A 16,275-nucleotide genomic window follows, 5' to 3' on the forward strand; every position below is an offset into this window, starting at 1 on the left:
ATAAGCATGATATCCACTGAATCGTTCAAATTTTATTTAAGTCTACGTCTACCTCGTCTTAAATTTTTGTGAATATTTGTGAATATTTGTGAATATTTGGGAATTTTGGGAATATTTTGGAATTTTGGGAATTAATTCCCAAATAATAGGCCCTGGAACTAAGTGACATATCTTTGACATACCTAAATTTCAGGTTCACTGAAGAGGAGAATATTTGAATCTGAAGTGACCTGACATCATTTTACCTGAAATTGGAACATCAGTTCCGGTAAATCAGGTCAGATTTCGGGTAAATCAGGTCAGATTTTAGGTAAATCAGGTCAGACTTTAGGAGATTCTCTGATCAGTTGAAAATGTTCAGTTCAGGTTCAGTTCTAATCAGATTCACATAATCTAAGTTTTATTTTTCATGTCGACTTTCAGGTCGATTCTTTCAATAAATTTATGTGGAACATGTATGATAAGTTGATAAGCGCAAAGCGTTTGCAGACTGACCTCCGTCCATAGTTTCTGGAAATCTATGAAATTCTTATAATTTTGCTAAATAACCAAAGCTATTTTACAAAACTCTGCGAACTGAATATACAAAGATTTTGCGTGGCTAGCGAGCAGAAAAAAAAATCAGGAAAAGCTACCTTCTTAAATGTCCACTTGTCCGACTTAAATCGTCTTCAAACTAAGATCTTAAATTGCTTCTTAATGACAGAATAGAATCATTTTATGTAAACTGCTCTTCGAATAAACATGCATGATTCCGGTCGGATGCATTTTTTTTTTAAATTCCGACGTCGCGCCATCAGTAAAATTGCGTGCACAATCAAAATTAACGTCGTAACACAGAATTATTATAATTTTGAAATTTATTTAACTCTAAATAAAAGTGATGCCGTGTTAATGCAAAGTAACATTGATTACAGTTAGGTAAATATTTAGTATTACAATAATAAAGCAAGTTTCAAGGCAAAGAGGTAGCTTCCGTTATACATTTCATGCTTCGGGGCCGAAAATGAGGGCAATTTTTCGAATTTTCTCGGGTTTCCGGCCCTCTGCATGAAAACTCACATGTGCACCTGTTTGGGACGGTTGATTTAAGGCACTTTCGCTTGTAAGCCTCACTTCGTTCGGCCTACAATCCGCGAAATTGCCTAAAATCAATCGTCCAAAACAGGTACACAAATGACTATTGTTTCACTAGGTGTAATTAAAATTATGGAAAAAATTTATTAAAAATGCAATTTACTTTTCTCTCATGGATGACGGGAAAAAATTGCAAGATGAAAATAAACTGAAGCTTTAAAAAAATACACGACGAGACAAAAGAGTTAATTAAAAATGAAAATATGATGCTGTCAAGATCAGTCTTTATCTTTATTAATGTCGTTTATAACAAGCAAATAGTTTGTTTTTATAAAAAATTCAAACGGTCACTATAATGACGTTTACACATCGTATGCAATGGTGCAATGGATTTTCATACATATTTTATATGTTACATGCCTCGAAAACCGTACTTGTCATATTTCAAGCACTACTTTCGACGCCATCAACATGGAAAATTCATAACATAACTCGGGATAAAAACCAAAAGTCTAGTTTTCGTGTGTTTATTGATCTCGGATACGCCTCGGATCAACAACATTCACACGAAAACTAATTGTCATCGTTTCGTCCCTAGTCATATCACAGCCCTAGGGTTGTTATAAAGTATTACTTCGTTTGTAGTTAGCTCGTAAGGTTGTAATTCTGATACGGTTTATTATTGACCTCGGATTCTCCTAGGATTGACTAAATTCACACGTAAACTCGACTTTCCAATTTTTGAAAGACATTTTTTAACCTGGCATCTTTTTAGGGCCGGGATAGCTAATCCGGCTCAGAATCTTTTATTTCTAATTTCTGTCTAACGTTACCCAGCAATATAAAATCTAACCTAGAAAGGTAACAGCAACTGACGACTAAAACAAATAGTACAACCACTCGGTCAGTTAGTCGAACGAGCGATACTACATTTGCATTATTGACGAACTTGAAGTCTAGGTGAACCTACGCTGGTATGAGCGGAATTAAATTTTTTGGCCATCCCTTTTTCAACAAATTTTATAAGCGCAGTCTTCAGAGTGGGTAAACATAGCAAGTAAGAAAGCTTTTTCAGTCACAACATAAAATGTAGATGTTTAATATCGATAAATAGAAGAACAAAAAATGGCTTGTGATTGTGTAAGAAAAAGTTTCGCGTGGATCAAAGCCGTTATAGTGATTGTTTTTTCCAAATTTCCATGGCAAAACATTTCTACACAAAAAGGTTAGATTTCCTTTTCTATTTTCCACAGAAACTTCAACATCCCTTAACAAATTATCGCTGTGAATGAAAATAAATTGTACCCAAAGTCCCCTAATACCAAATTAGAATCAAACTTCATATTATTATACGCAGCCAAATATGCCTATGCGTTCATCCGCGGTCTAATTTTATTTTTTTTGCGCTGAAAAAAATACAAAAACTTTTATTACATTAATCTTCTACACACAGAGCGGACATTCTCATTATTATTTTAATGTTACTGAAACATGAACGTAATGTTTTCCTTGGACACACATTTTTGTGCTTCAGATAGCTTAATTTTGGGTTGGTGGAAGAAAAAAAAATGATAAAACATTATGTTTAACATTTCATGAACACTTTGCACAACTCTTTGAAATTTATTTGCTATTCAAAAGGTCAGATAATACCTCGCCCCAGTGCGTTATGCGTATATGTATGATAAACCATTTTGGATGTATGGAATTAATGTGCGAGCTTTGAATTTATTCAAACTTTTATCACTGGAAAAAGGTTAGTGCAGGTGTGTTAGGGTGTCCAATTTTTTTTTTATGGATGGATATGTATTCGATAAGGCTGTACTGTGTAATACCTAATTTAGTGTTCAGTTCATCCAAAATTTCAACCAGATCGATGATGGCTCAGCTGGTTAATTGAGTAAATGTTGAAGTGGTTGATAAATAATATCAAACGAAAACATATTCACGTCATTCACGTCATAATTCTCAAATCTGTTACTTCTTTTGTTTAAAGAATAGTTTGACGTCTCATAGAAAATCTATTACTTCACTAATTTCAACTTACATTTTGCTACATAAAAAATTTTAACTGAAGCTCGACACTTCGTCGCTGTCGATAACAGATGATTACCCGTTTCTAATAGGTCGAGCTCGTTCGTGGAAATTTGCATCGAAAGCACGTTTCTGAGGCAAAACTGCCGGCGAACCGAATTTCTAAATGGAATGTTCTGTCTAAGAATGCTATTTACAAATAGAGTAGTATACAGGAATAGGGCGGCTAGAATCTTTTTAAGCTGTAGTTTGAACTGATTGAATTTCAGAGAACTACTTGTTTGTCCCACAAAGCCACCAATTTTTAAAGTTTATAAGATAAACCGTTCATTCGCAATATCTTAAGCTCGTTTGGCATCTTCAAGCTCGTATAGAGTAAAACTACCTAACACGAGCATCTTCTGTATTGCAGACCCCCTATTGTCTTTTCCTTTGTTCGTATTTGGTAGTTCTGCCGTAGTTCAAGATAGTTTCCCGAGGTCAAAAATATATTTTTAACTGAAAAAAAATTCGGACTACTTGAGGTAGGTCTCAGGCAACCTGAAACCTTTCATACAAACTATTCAAACAAACTGCGACGCTTCAGGTCAGGATTACTATTAGTAATGGAATCAGATATGTCAAGGTTCAGGGAAAGCAGCTCTGTATTTTACAGGTTATGATGCAACAGAAATGAGTTCAGATAATAAAAAACGGTGAACTTTGGAGATGGATAAAAATTATTTGCATGAAATACAACGCGTATTCTGCGAAAATAATACGCTGTCACGACCATGTAGATATATTTACAATTTACTGTACATCATAAACATTACGATACCCACCCGAAAATATGTCAAGCCAACGCATATTATTCACCCTACATATCCATTGCGAGACTGTCGCATACTTTCTAAATTTAGAACATTTACACAAAAACATTTTTTATTTTCATTAACAATTTCTGTTTTTATTTTTACTATTTTGGGCTTTTGTTTCTTTTTATATTATCTAGCATAATTTGCATTCATTTTAATTTGATATTTAGATATGTAATACCCTGCCATACATCTCTACGGCAGCAGGTTATGCATACATTTTGTTAATTTAATTTTGTATTAGCATAAAGAAGGAAAAACACAACCAACAACCCGGTATTATGAAATTCAAATGTTTCGTATATCTTTCCATCTAATTTATGTCTGAAGTTTGTATGATGAATTTTATTTTTAGAAAATTTAAAGACAAACTGACAAACCCTTATTTCGATATGGAAAACTTTTTTTTATTATTACACGTTATAGGTATATCATACTCATCATAATCGAAGTAAAACGTTCACATCATCCATATTTGTATACATATCACGTAAATATAGAATTTCTGAAAGGTAAACTGACGGAAAAGATGTTGTATAATGATGTTGTACAGGAAAATAAGACGTTGAGTTGACAGCATTTTCCAATGTTTATCGAATTGGATAATTTAATTGTTGGAAAATGGTGATATCCATTAAAAAGTTTACGATCTATTTTCAGCGTCTCGTCAGTATCTATATGTGTTGTCTAAATTTTATGTGATGGTTTCGTGAAAAACTTCATAGCTGGTTAACTACTCATTTTATTTTCATTTTAATTTTATTTTCCGCAAAATATTGCCGTACACGTGACGATAGAAACATTTTATGACTCTCTGGCAATTTATTGGCCTTCTGTTCCGAAAACACTTAAACGGCACCAAATGAAACACTGATGACAACAAAAAGTGATATCGCCCGCTCAATTATTCTAAATTCTACGACACATTGACGTAGTTGTAAAGTGCAGATGAAATCGATGGTGTGACCGTTTTAGTGATAGACGAACCAGAAAGCTGAACATAACTTTTATTTTGGTTTTGAATGCAAATTGTGCAATAAAAATTTGTGTTCATCGAAAAACCGTTGACGTAAGACCGGAAAAATTGATGTTGAGTGATGTAAAAGATTTGGCAAATTTGAAGACAATTTTCGATCCTGTTTGGTTTAGCCAATCAATAAAGGCATTGAGAGTAATTTCTTATCTTATTCAAGTCTTTTAGTGGTTCACAGGATAGGATGACAAGCATGCCACAGATATCAAATCTACTACTTCTTTGGGGACATTCAAAAAGGACGTCCGCGACTATGGGGTGGGGGGGAGTTAGCTGAAAACCGGACAGATTCGGACAGGGGGGGGGGGGTTATTTGCGAATTCGGACGTCCACCTTTCAATATATAACAAAATTGTCAAAAGTAACTTAGTAATGACATGCGGTTAATCATATGACAATAACTTTTATAATTTTATTAACGTAGCCATAATCTTACACCCACCAGCGCCAACGTTGCGAAAAAATTTTTTGTTTGAATTCTATTTGTTTGGCATTAATGAACTCTACTCAATGTAGCAATATCAAATTTCCTTCAAATTTTTATGCTTTACATCTACAATACCACTTAAGGTGATGTAAATCTTGAGCTGCTGAGAAAATAAGCCAAATGAATTTGACGTACATACACAATTTTAATAATATTGTTAATATCATTTTACAATAGCTGTTTTCAAAACAAGTGCCTAAATGGATATTTCGCGCAAAAGATGTGATAGGATGTGACTTCCAGTTTAGGCACAAGTTAATAACACTTTGTCGTAACGAAGCAATTTCATCATTTGTTTATCGCGGAAAAGGATTTTTTTTACACTAGTGCGTAAAGTTCGAGTTACGAAAACAGTTTTTTGAACTTCGGATTTTGCACCACGTGTATTTCCAAAAACGCAAGTTTGCCGAAGTGCTAGTACTTAACTTTCGACTTCTATTAATGTTTCGCTAATTTTTGTAATATGTGAATCATTAAAAAATATGGAAAATTTCATTTTTCGGACGTCCACCGGGGGGGGGGGGTGGTATCGAAAAGTGGACACATTCGGACAGGGGGTGGGGGGGCGTCGAAAATATCGGAAAAACAGCGGACGTCCTTTTTGAATGTCCCCTTTTGATGAGTTCATTTTTTAATGATTTTTGAATAATTGAATTAGTGGTTTAGTGTTTAAAGTTTTTTTTATTAATCAAGCTTTCGACAATCAACTGTTGTCATCATCAGGGTTTTTTTTTAACAAATTCTTATAGTGTATTACGTACTGGTTTGCAGATTTTTATTTTGATAAGTTTGGTGTTTGTTTCGCGAAGAGAAGGCGAGGGATGCAATCGCACAAGATAAAATAACAATCTCCAAATCAATACTTAGGAGATTTTAGTAGTAGATTTTGAAATAGAACGAGTTTTCGGTTGTCGTTCTTACAGCCACTTTTCTATACATGCACATTCGCTGTTTATTTTTGCCGTAATTTATTGAAGAAAGAATTATATTGTCCGACTGCTGGCACATGTTCCGGGACTGGGTTGGCAATATGTGGTAAAGAGAAGCAGAGTTTCTAAGCTAATTTGGGTTGTTGTAAGACTCGAAATCGATGGGGAGACTACTCGAGTGATTGATTACCCACCCTGCTCGGAATTGCCGGAGAATCCGGTAATTATACGGAATTGAAAGGAATTGACAGGAATTGACAGGAATTAATGGGAATTGAAAGAAATTGACAGGAAGTTCCAATAGAAATTGAAAGTGAATTGAAAGAAATTGAACGGAAATAGAGCAAATGCTGTAGTAAGACGAGTTGCTCCGGTAATTGAGGTAACTAAACGGATTTGAAAGGAATTAGAAACTGATTTGCCACTCTTTTGAGCAGTGATTTCCCCCTCGCTCGAAGTTTTTTTTCTCAATATTTGTCAAACCTTATGGTAATTGCTTGGCTAAATTTGCTCAATCTTCCGTAACTTTTCGTACGAATTTATAATTTAATGAAACTTTTGGAAATTCGAGAAAAGTTTTTCTCGTGAATAATGCCCTCAATGAACGGTTATCCTTAATTGGCAAATTAGAAAGTTGTTAGATTTAGTTTCTAAATTTTCCAAGGAGAATATAATTTCTAGCAAACTACAGATGACTTCTTTACCAACAATAAGGTAATTTGTCGAATAAAAATAGAAAAAAAAAACATTTTCTAAGCAAATATTTTCATTCCTCTCGTCTAATTAAAACATCGCCGCAAATAGTCTTTCAATTCGTTTAATAAAGATTTATGCAAAGCATCATATCTACGTTGTTAGTGTTTGTAATCTAAACAGAACTGTTTAATTGAGGTTTCCTTTTTAATTGGAAATTTCAACGTACAACTTTTTCCATTTCTTCTTTTATAAAAAAAAAATGTTTCAATCATTCTAGTGCGCCTTCCCATTTATGCACACACCAATTTAATTATTAAACTTTAATGTGTAATATAATTGCAACCGAGCGAAGAATATTTGTTTCTTTATTTATTCAGCTAGTTGTTGCTTTTTTTCAAAACAAGTTTTCACTAACCAAAGAATGTTTTTTAAAAGTCTTAACCTCGTTGTATACAACATTTCGTATTTGAATGTTTTAGCTGGAGTATATACCTATATAGACGATACCTTAAATGTAATAATATTCGAAACTTTTAACACAAACGAAAGAAGACAAACCACACCAAACCAAAAATGATGTTGTATGCGGTGTGTTGTTGTTGACTTTTTTTCGCTTTGTTTTCTCGTCTCTGTGGATTCTGTTTTGTTTGTAAATCAATATTACGTGAAGCCATGCCCAAGATAGATAGTCCAAACTTAACGGACAACTTTTAAATGTTTGTGGAAATATCTTGAACATCGTTCGTTATTACTATACATATTGCCCGATGGCGTGGTGTTTATTTATATATTTATGATAATAACGTGAATTAGATGGATATCGTTGTTGTATGTGGTCAGTCGTAAATAATGTAATTCAAAATTGATGTTTTTGTTAAAATTTTGAAATTATTGGTAAATCGTACGCAGATTTTTAGATCTCAGACCTTGGAGTCATTTTGTGCACTCTAACAACTGTTCACAGACGGCAAGATATTATTAAAATTGAATTTCCGACTTCATTCGATTGAAGTATTTTTAATGAATTGATACGAAATCTTGTACTTCAAATTATTGTACATACATTTTCGCAATTCCGGTCCATAATCATCACCTTTCCATGCATCCATTTAATGTCGTTTTGAAGGTATTTATTTCACTGTTTTCCCGGACACAGCGCAATATGAACTTTTTTTTCGCACGCAGTGCGTTATCAACTTTTTTTTCGCACTCAGTGCGATATCAACTTTTTTTTCGCACGCTAAAGAACCTATTACCTTCAACGAAGGCTAAAGTTTTATAAATAAAAGTCTTGCATTGACCAGAAATCGAACCCCCGACACCAAAAGGTTTTTGAGCACAAAGCAGCGACTTTAACCATTCGGCTATAGAGTCACACAATTATACCGAACGTATTGTTGAAGGGTATATACTAAGCATTGACTACTCGGTTTCATTCAACGCGTCTCTTTACATCACATTGCAATGTGTATTATAATGCAGCCTTCTTGATCGTTCAAATGAATTTCTGTATACACAAGAATTTTAGAACAAAATGTAGGACATGTTTTGCATTGGAAAGGTGATTATGGCCCGGAATTGCGAAAAACGTTGTATCTACCACGGTAGGTATGCCGGTATTTTTTCGCACACGACGTCTTGTCGACCTCGGCTTCGCCTCGGGTCGACAATCGACATCTAGTGCGAAAAAATACCTTCATTACCTTGGTAGATAAATAACTATTTACTACTTAAGACCGTATTAGGCAGAGCTGACAGTTTATTTTTGTCGTCGCTGCCGATAACAGATGACTAGTAAAATTTTTACGTCGATTGTCAATTTTATTTCAAACGTAAGGTTACATATCGGTTTTAAAGACCGATAAAATTTTTTGTGTGCGAATTGAACAAAATCATTGCATAATTGGTTGGCTTGTTGATACATTTCCAAAACAGTTGAAGTTCGTGTAATTTCTGAAATGAGGTTATGAAACAGGAAATAGAATAGAAAAACTGGTGACCTTTCAGAGATTTCAAATTATTTCCCTGGTATAGTAATCTACTATTCCTCGCTGCACCACTGGAAAATGAGTCATTACTAATTTCAATTTCATTTATTTTTAAACATAGTTTCTTAAACTAAGTACACCGCGTAGCTCCAGTATGTGTTACAATTCTAAGGAGCTACTTCATAGTTATTTGTTGAGGGAATAAAAGCTGGAAATTTCATTTTGAGAGTGTTGTATGTGGCCAGAGTGTGTTTACTTAGTTTAAACATGCGGTGCGAAAAGGTGGAATAAGGACGATATTTATAACAAAGTCAAAGTTCCAACGCTTATGCATCTCTGTTGTTCACAGGAACCAGCTCGGTTGATTCAAAGTCAAGTCAAGTTGTTTATAGTGAGAGTGTAGCAGGGACGATAAATCACCCGAGAAAAAAATGAATTTCCACCCTATTCCGAAGGTCAATGTTATTCGATATTTTTAACGTTGTGAATTGGCAACGGACCATTAGAATAACATATGAGTAAAATGACCGACGTAATCATTTACACACAGAAACTTTCGATTCATCTGCCTCAAATATTAATTCACAATTTTCGGTTATTCATGCCGTAAGTGGTAAGTGTGCCAAAAATTTGAATTTTAAGTGAACGATTCGATGAAAAAGTGAACCAAAAATTCATTTCAACGCTTCCTTGTATGAAAATGACGCTACGTTGGACAGACCTCCACCCACAGTCCGCACTTTCCATTTTGAATTTCGACCGCGCTTACGGCGTGAATTGTTTCTAACGTTTCCGTCCAAACTGACCAAGACCAGTCATCTCAATTACCTACGATTGCCTAATATAACGCTTAGTGACTCACGTACACCATTTTTTATATTTTTCGTGTAAAAACATTTTAGTAGCAATATGATAAGGTCAAACCTTTTAAGAACATTTACGATCTAGAGTCTTATGTTTTTCGTAATAAATTAGATCTGTTGGAGACAAGGGCCAACGATGTATTTATTAAACGGTTGACATAATTTTATTAATATATTTTATGCAATGATTCTACTCAACACGCATTAACTAACTTAATTTTGTTGAGGAAACGAAATATTCCATTTGAAGGTGTAGAAGAGTATAGACTTATTGCTCCAGAGACCCAGTAATTGCTGAATTAATTATCTAGTTACAGAGCATACATTATGAAACAACTCTAACCATTGATATACACACATATTTCAACGGTGTAATTAAATTATAAATCGTTTATCGGGTACGTTTTGCGCATCACTTTGCATTAGATATCTGTGTAACAGAAAATGTTTGTTTGTCTAAGCGAGTTATATTAAATACGTAGTCTGTTTACAATATCTGCCGAATAGGTCATAATTTTTTAAATAAATATACGAGAGAGTAATTGCTGCGTTCAGCCAACTAGTTCTAGTTGCGGAAGACAACACGCTGATGACTTCACTTTTTTGTTTAATTTTAAAAATCTTGCGAAATGTTTTCAAATATTATTGCTGAAGGATCGTTTCGAATTTTATTTATACAAACGTACAGAGTAATTCTGGCGGTAATTGGTCGCTATAAACAGAAATGTTTGATGTTAAATTTTGGCATCGGTGACCTCCTCACTCGTTTTATAAGTTTTGGGAAGTCTAAATGATTCTCCTTTATCTGATATTTAGGTGAAATAACTCTTATAGCCTTCTGACCCTCAAAGAATTACTGTCACTGCTCCAACATTCAGACAAATACAGTGGGGTGGTCTATTTCTCACAAACCATAACAGATGAACGAACAGTATCTTTGACAAACTATACGTAGATACGAAATAAGATGACAAATCAAGATGATTTGGGACCACGACAGAGTAAAGTTAACCAGGCAGTAGCCCTGTATATTTTGCGAATAATTTTTTTTTTTTATGTCTGTGTTCATTTGAGTTCATTCAGTGTCCCTTATTTGACGTTTCAAAAATGAACCGCTACTGCCTGGTTTATTTTACTCTGCCGTGTTTGGGACTAAGATTGCACTGTCAATTTTTCTTAATGACGAACATTCCACGTTTCTTTTTTCAATATCTCCGACATTATTCAATCTTTTCATAAAAAATGGTTTTATGGTTTTAAAGGTAATGTCAAATTTGACTCAGAAGGAAGAAAAACTGGTGAAAATATTCCTCTTCGTGTGTAGGAAATAGTGGTAAAAATGGCAGCTTTCATATAAAAGCTGCCATTTTTACCACTATTTAATTTTAACTTGACAATTTGAAATTTCAAATTGTCAAGTTAAAATTAATCAAGAACTAAAACAAAACAAAAAATATAATTTGACAGCTGTCAAAATATGTCAAAATATAACACATCATGGAATGGCTCAATTCATGTATATGACCTCAGCTTTACACCGATGCCTATATTTAGTAGTTTGGCACGTGACTACGTAACAGATAAAAACTGTGTGTTTCACTCTGCCAGACTACTAAATATGCGTATCGGTGTAAAGCTGATGTCCTATACATTCATAATAAGTAATAAGTTAATCAAATAATTGCATTAGTGAGGTCACACCACTCATCAAAGTTCACCGAGGTTCTCTAGATTTTGATAAATTTTCCGGAGGTCATATTTTCGACCGTTTATCATCAAATTTTTAGAAGTTAATATTTGCCCTGGTAGCACTCGACATGAGCTTTCCAACGAACCCATACACGCCTGTGTCCTCGCCACTTTACGGAAGTTAAATCCGGACTACGAAACCCCATTTTTCGACTTTTGGCCACTTACAACCAGCCAGGTGTGGAAGATCAAAAATATGTGAGACTGGTTTTGGGGCCTAGGTACCAAGGCCTAACAAGGCATATATAAAAAAATCCCAGAAAAAAAAGCGCCGATCTCGGTCAGTCGAAAGTTCAAGAGAATCCCTCAGAATGAAACGAGTCATCTATCTTTACTAAAGAATCGCAGTGCCGACTGTGATTTCATCGGTCTCCGAATATTTTATCTGTTCATGCTAGAAGCAGTGCTGTGAATATAGACATCTCAGCACTTCAATCTTGATGAGAATATTGTTTACTGTTGGACTGTCTGCAACACTGTTGTCGACTAAACGAATGAAAACAAATCTAAAATTAGTTGATTAGCTTTTGATGACTGCTTACACGAATCCAATTGGATGAATTGGATAAATTGGATAAATTTGTCCGATAAAATAAATAAAAAATCAAAGAACCGGCATAGTAACTAACAACATTGCCTATGTTTATATCTACACAATGTTATAACTTGATTCAATACGCGAATGGGACGGAGCACGCGAATTGTTTAAAGTAAATTTTTAATTTACAACCCAGCGAGAATACTATCCCTTGTTTATGAATTTTCCTGCACTGCCATACGTAAAGTGGAATCGTAACTAGGGAAACTCGAACGAAATGTTTACCTGTTCGAGTTCATTAGCCTTATTGCGGTAAATGGAACACGGACAAAATTTCGAAACGGGAAAAAAATCAATTATTTCGATCTAACACACGAAAAGTTCCCTGTCATATGTTTCCTTTGTGATTTTTTTTTGTTATTATTGTAATCGCTGGGAATGTGCCAGTGTGCCACAGAAAGAAAAAAACACTCATCATGCCAACAAGCATTATTGTCATTCAAATGATTTACACTCTATCAGACTTATATGTTCAGGACGTTTACTTGGATCAACTATGAACTCGAGCATTGTGCTTGGTAATAAGGGTATTCCGGGAACAGTGCTCCCGCAATGTTTTCACGTAAATAATTCTTGTCCAAAATTTTTCTGAAGCTCTAGAGACTTCGATTTGAGTATCCAAATTTAAAATGGGACCTCGAAAATTCGAAAGCTTTTATTGCCATTGGTGAATTTTTGGAGCTTGACTCCTTCACTAAACCAAATAGTATTTTTGTTGACAAACCCGTTCCTTTTGAAGGACTTTGTAAAGGCACCAAACACAACATTTTTGAAAATAAATTGGATTTTTGACAAATCTGAGACAAGAATTAATCCCTGACGACCGACAACCGAAGACTTTATTTTGCCAGAAGGGACCCAAATATGTCGGTCAAAACACTTGAGTTTACTAGGTTTTAGAACTGGAGGAAAAAGATGGAACTTCAAAAACTTATCCAGACCTAGAAAAAAAGTCTGTCATCGAACCAGGGAAAATTTGCTGGGAACGAAAATTCGACAATTGATTTTCCGGTAGTCTGTTCGGTAAACGCTACGTTCGGGCTGTACCTGAAAATCGAAGACCTGACTTATCCTGAACTGTTTCATGTTCAACAACCTAACTCTAAACAGCGGTTGTATGACTAAAAGCTCGGGTCTACCCATGAAAAATCTTACTTTGCGTTAAGAATTCATGTAAATCGTTTACACCTCGCATTTTCATATCCAATCGACAACTTTTTAATTTTCGTTTTTATTATAAAAGAAAATCCATGTCCACTAACATAGATGTTATAATACAAACATGGGATAAGAAAGATCGAAGTGAATTAGTGGAAACAAAACGTTTTCTCTGACACAGGACGGCATGTTAAATCTTTACTACGATACGATACGTTCTATTGGTTCTTATTTCGTTAGTTTGACAAAAAGCAATAAATTTTGCTAGTTCAATGACGCACAAAATTATCCTTTTTGTTGATGGATTTTTAGACCCGTACGAAGTACTGAGGTCTTATAGGTTTACGCATACGTTTGTAACACGTCGAATTGGACTCCCTGAGTAAGGGGAAACCTATTGTGGTTGTCTAGAGATGCCAAATCCGCGAAAAAAAAATGTCCGTCTGTCCGTCTGTCTGTCTGCACGATAACTTGAGTAAAACGCATCCGATTTTGAAAATTCTTTTTTTTCCCGTTTGGTAATGTCAAAAGACAGGCTAAGTTCGAAGATGAGTGATTTTGGATCGACCCCTCCCGAGCTGTGGCTCAATAAGTGCTTTACGGTTTTTCGAAGATATCTCCGGACATTTAAACGTTAAACTTGTAAGTGATACGTCAAATAAAAGGTATTTACAATACCGATCGACAAAAAAAAAGTTTATGGAAATCGGATGACCGACTCGTGAGTTAGACCCCTTGGTGTGGAACAGGCACAGGGCGGCAAGCAGTTTTTGCTTGTAGGTCGGCCACATTTGAACATATTTCGTCTGTTTTAGCTTTATTAGATAGGTATTGACCGTACCAATCAGGGAAAATTTTTTTTATGAAATTATGTTCTCCGGAGCGTGAGCTAGGTCTCTTGGAGTGAGCTCTTATCTGGCTACTCGGCCGTACAGTGAACGTGGTGTATTTTGACAATATCTCGAGTAAATTTTGACCGAATTTCATGAATTTTTTTTTGTTTGAAAGGTATTAACGAATGTAAAGCGTCGGTACTATTTCCGGTCTCCTAACAAAATGGCTGCCGGCGGCCATATTGGATTTTAGTAAAATAGAAATATCTTGGGAAAAATGATACTTAGAGAGTTTCTGTTAACATGGAAATAATTTGTTATGTGTGTGGGGTGCTTCAGGCATTCCATATACGGACATCTATATATACCTATATACAGCTATATTGAGCTATATACAGGCATATAGATCTATATAATAGCATATATTTATCTGTGAAATGTTTATTTATAGGAAAATATAGGTAAATATAGCGGTATATAGCTGTTTAAATAGGAATTTATGAAATTTGTCTTCGTACGGGGCTGTCTATATTGCCTCCGGCAATTTAGTTGTATATGATAACAAGGCAAAGAGTGGATAATGTAAGTGATTTTAAAGGGAGAATAGTTTTTCAGCAGAGAAGAAAATGAAGTAAGAGAAATGAAGAGTTTCACATTAAAGGCTTTTGATACGAATAGGTGTTTCGTACGGGTCGGCGTTAGCTATGTTTATATTTTAAGATTCACGAATGTTGTAACTAGTCGAATAAGTTTTCTCGCTTCTATGCAAACATTGATCACGTCAAGATGTCTCCGATTTAATGTGGAATTTCTAAGCAACATAAAATAGAAAACAAAATAATTACAAATCCAGAACGAGGTCGGTGAGATACGAAAATTTAATTAACTTTCGTCTACGATGGTTATAAAGACTTGCATATACAACGAAACCCAATAAATTTAGAAAAATCGATTTAGTTCAACTATTTTAACGGTATTTCCCATCGCACTGTGTGCATCATTTGTGTATTCGATTTTTGCTTTAATTTTCTCCATCTCATTTGTTTCCAGACCGACGTTGTAGTCCCAACGAACCATTTCGCAAGTCAATTAACTATGCTGGAAAAATGGCCGGTCCGAAGCCAGCACTGTATGCATCTGCTGTTACGGCTGTAGGATTCGTCTGTCTAGCACTGTCTGCCACAGCCGTTGGCCTACCAATATGGGGATATTTTGAATATATAGCTGGTGGATGGGATTCGGAGCGAGGATATTTCGGGCCGTTCAGAACGTGTAAAAAGCTTAACTATGGCCGAGAAGTGTGTGGAGACTTTAATTTTAGACCGCACGGTAAATGAATTCATGTAATTTCGTTGAAAAAAGCTAATTGTTCCTGTATTACCGTTTAGTCGGAGTGTACATCAGTGGTGTGTTAGCAGCGATTGGTTGTGCATTTTTAGGACTATTCTCCATACTATCCGTAATACAACTGTCGATGATTTCGTCGAGAGATAAAGTTGTAATGTCATACAAACCACTTGTGATAATTAAGTTAGTCTTAGCCATAGTATCAGGTAAATTACAACTGTTGGACAAGTGCCAAACGTTTATATTAAACATTTCAATTTATTTTCCGCTGTGAAGCTATTCTGGCAACAGTTGCAGCGATTTTGTTTGGATGGGAGATCGATAATGTCGACGTTGTTAACAGGAACTATGTGCTATCGAGAGGAGTTTCGTTTTATTTACAGGTAATTGCTCCGCAGGATGGTGTCCTGTTAATCAAATTTTCATTTTTCCTATTTTTCGTTCAGATTATTGTCATTGTTATCACAATAATACTGGCTGTAATGTCTGTCTACGACATACTACTAGCTAAACAGCCAGGCGGTGATCCAACGATGCCCATTCCCATTCGTGCTGGACCAGCAACTACTTACAATAATCCAGGATTCAGAGACGGACGACCGACTAATGGTAATTCTCATTTAAAC

At 35.1% G+C, this 16,275-nt stretch overlaps 1 protein-coding gene across 4 annotated transcripts in view; it reads left to right on the top strand.

Moving 5' to 3' along the window:
- LOC119076117 overlaps window positions 1–16,275 on the top strand; it is a 38,934-nt gene that overhangs the window by 21,066 nt on the left and 1,593 nt on the right. For 3 of the 4 annotated variants that reach the window (XM_037182779.1, XM_037182780.1, XM_037182783.1), the window contains exons 3-6: window positions 15,350–15,631; window positions 15,691–15,855; window positions 15,926–16,032; window positions 16,096–16,258. In XM_037182779.1, the coding sequence (XP_037038674.1) occupies window positions 15,409–15,631; window positions 15,691–15,855; window positions 15,926–16,032; window positions 16,096–16,258 (658 nt within the window). In that variant the 5' untranslated portion in view covers window positions 15,350–15,408. The remainder of the gene's footprint in view (window positions 1–15,349; window positions 15,632–15,690; window positions 15,856–15,925; window positions 16,033–16,095; window positions 16,259–16,275) is intronic. The other variant, XM_037182782.1, reaches the window with a different exon arrangement.

Source organism: Bradysia coprophila, unplaced genomic scaffold, assembly GCF_014529535.1.
Source record: "Bradysia coprophila strain Holo2 unplaced genomic scaffold, BU_Bcop_v1 contig_232, whole genome shotgun sequence".
In the NCBI taxonomy this organism is placed as follows: Eukaryota; Metazoa; Arthropoda; class Insecta; order Diptera; family Sciaridae; genus Bradysia; species Bradysia coprophila.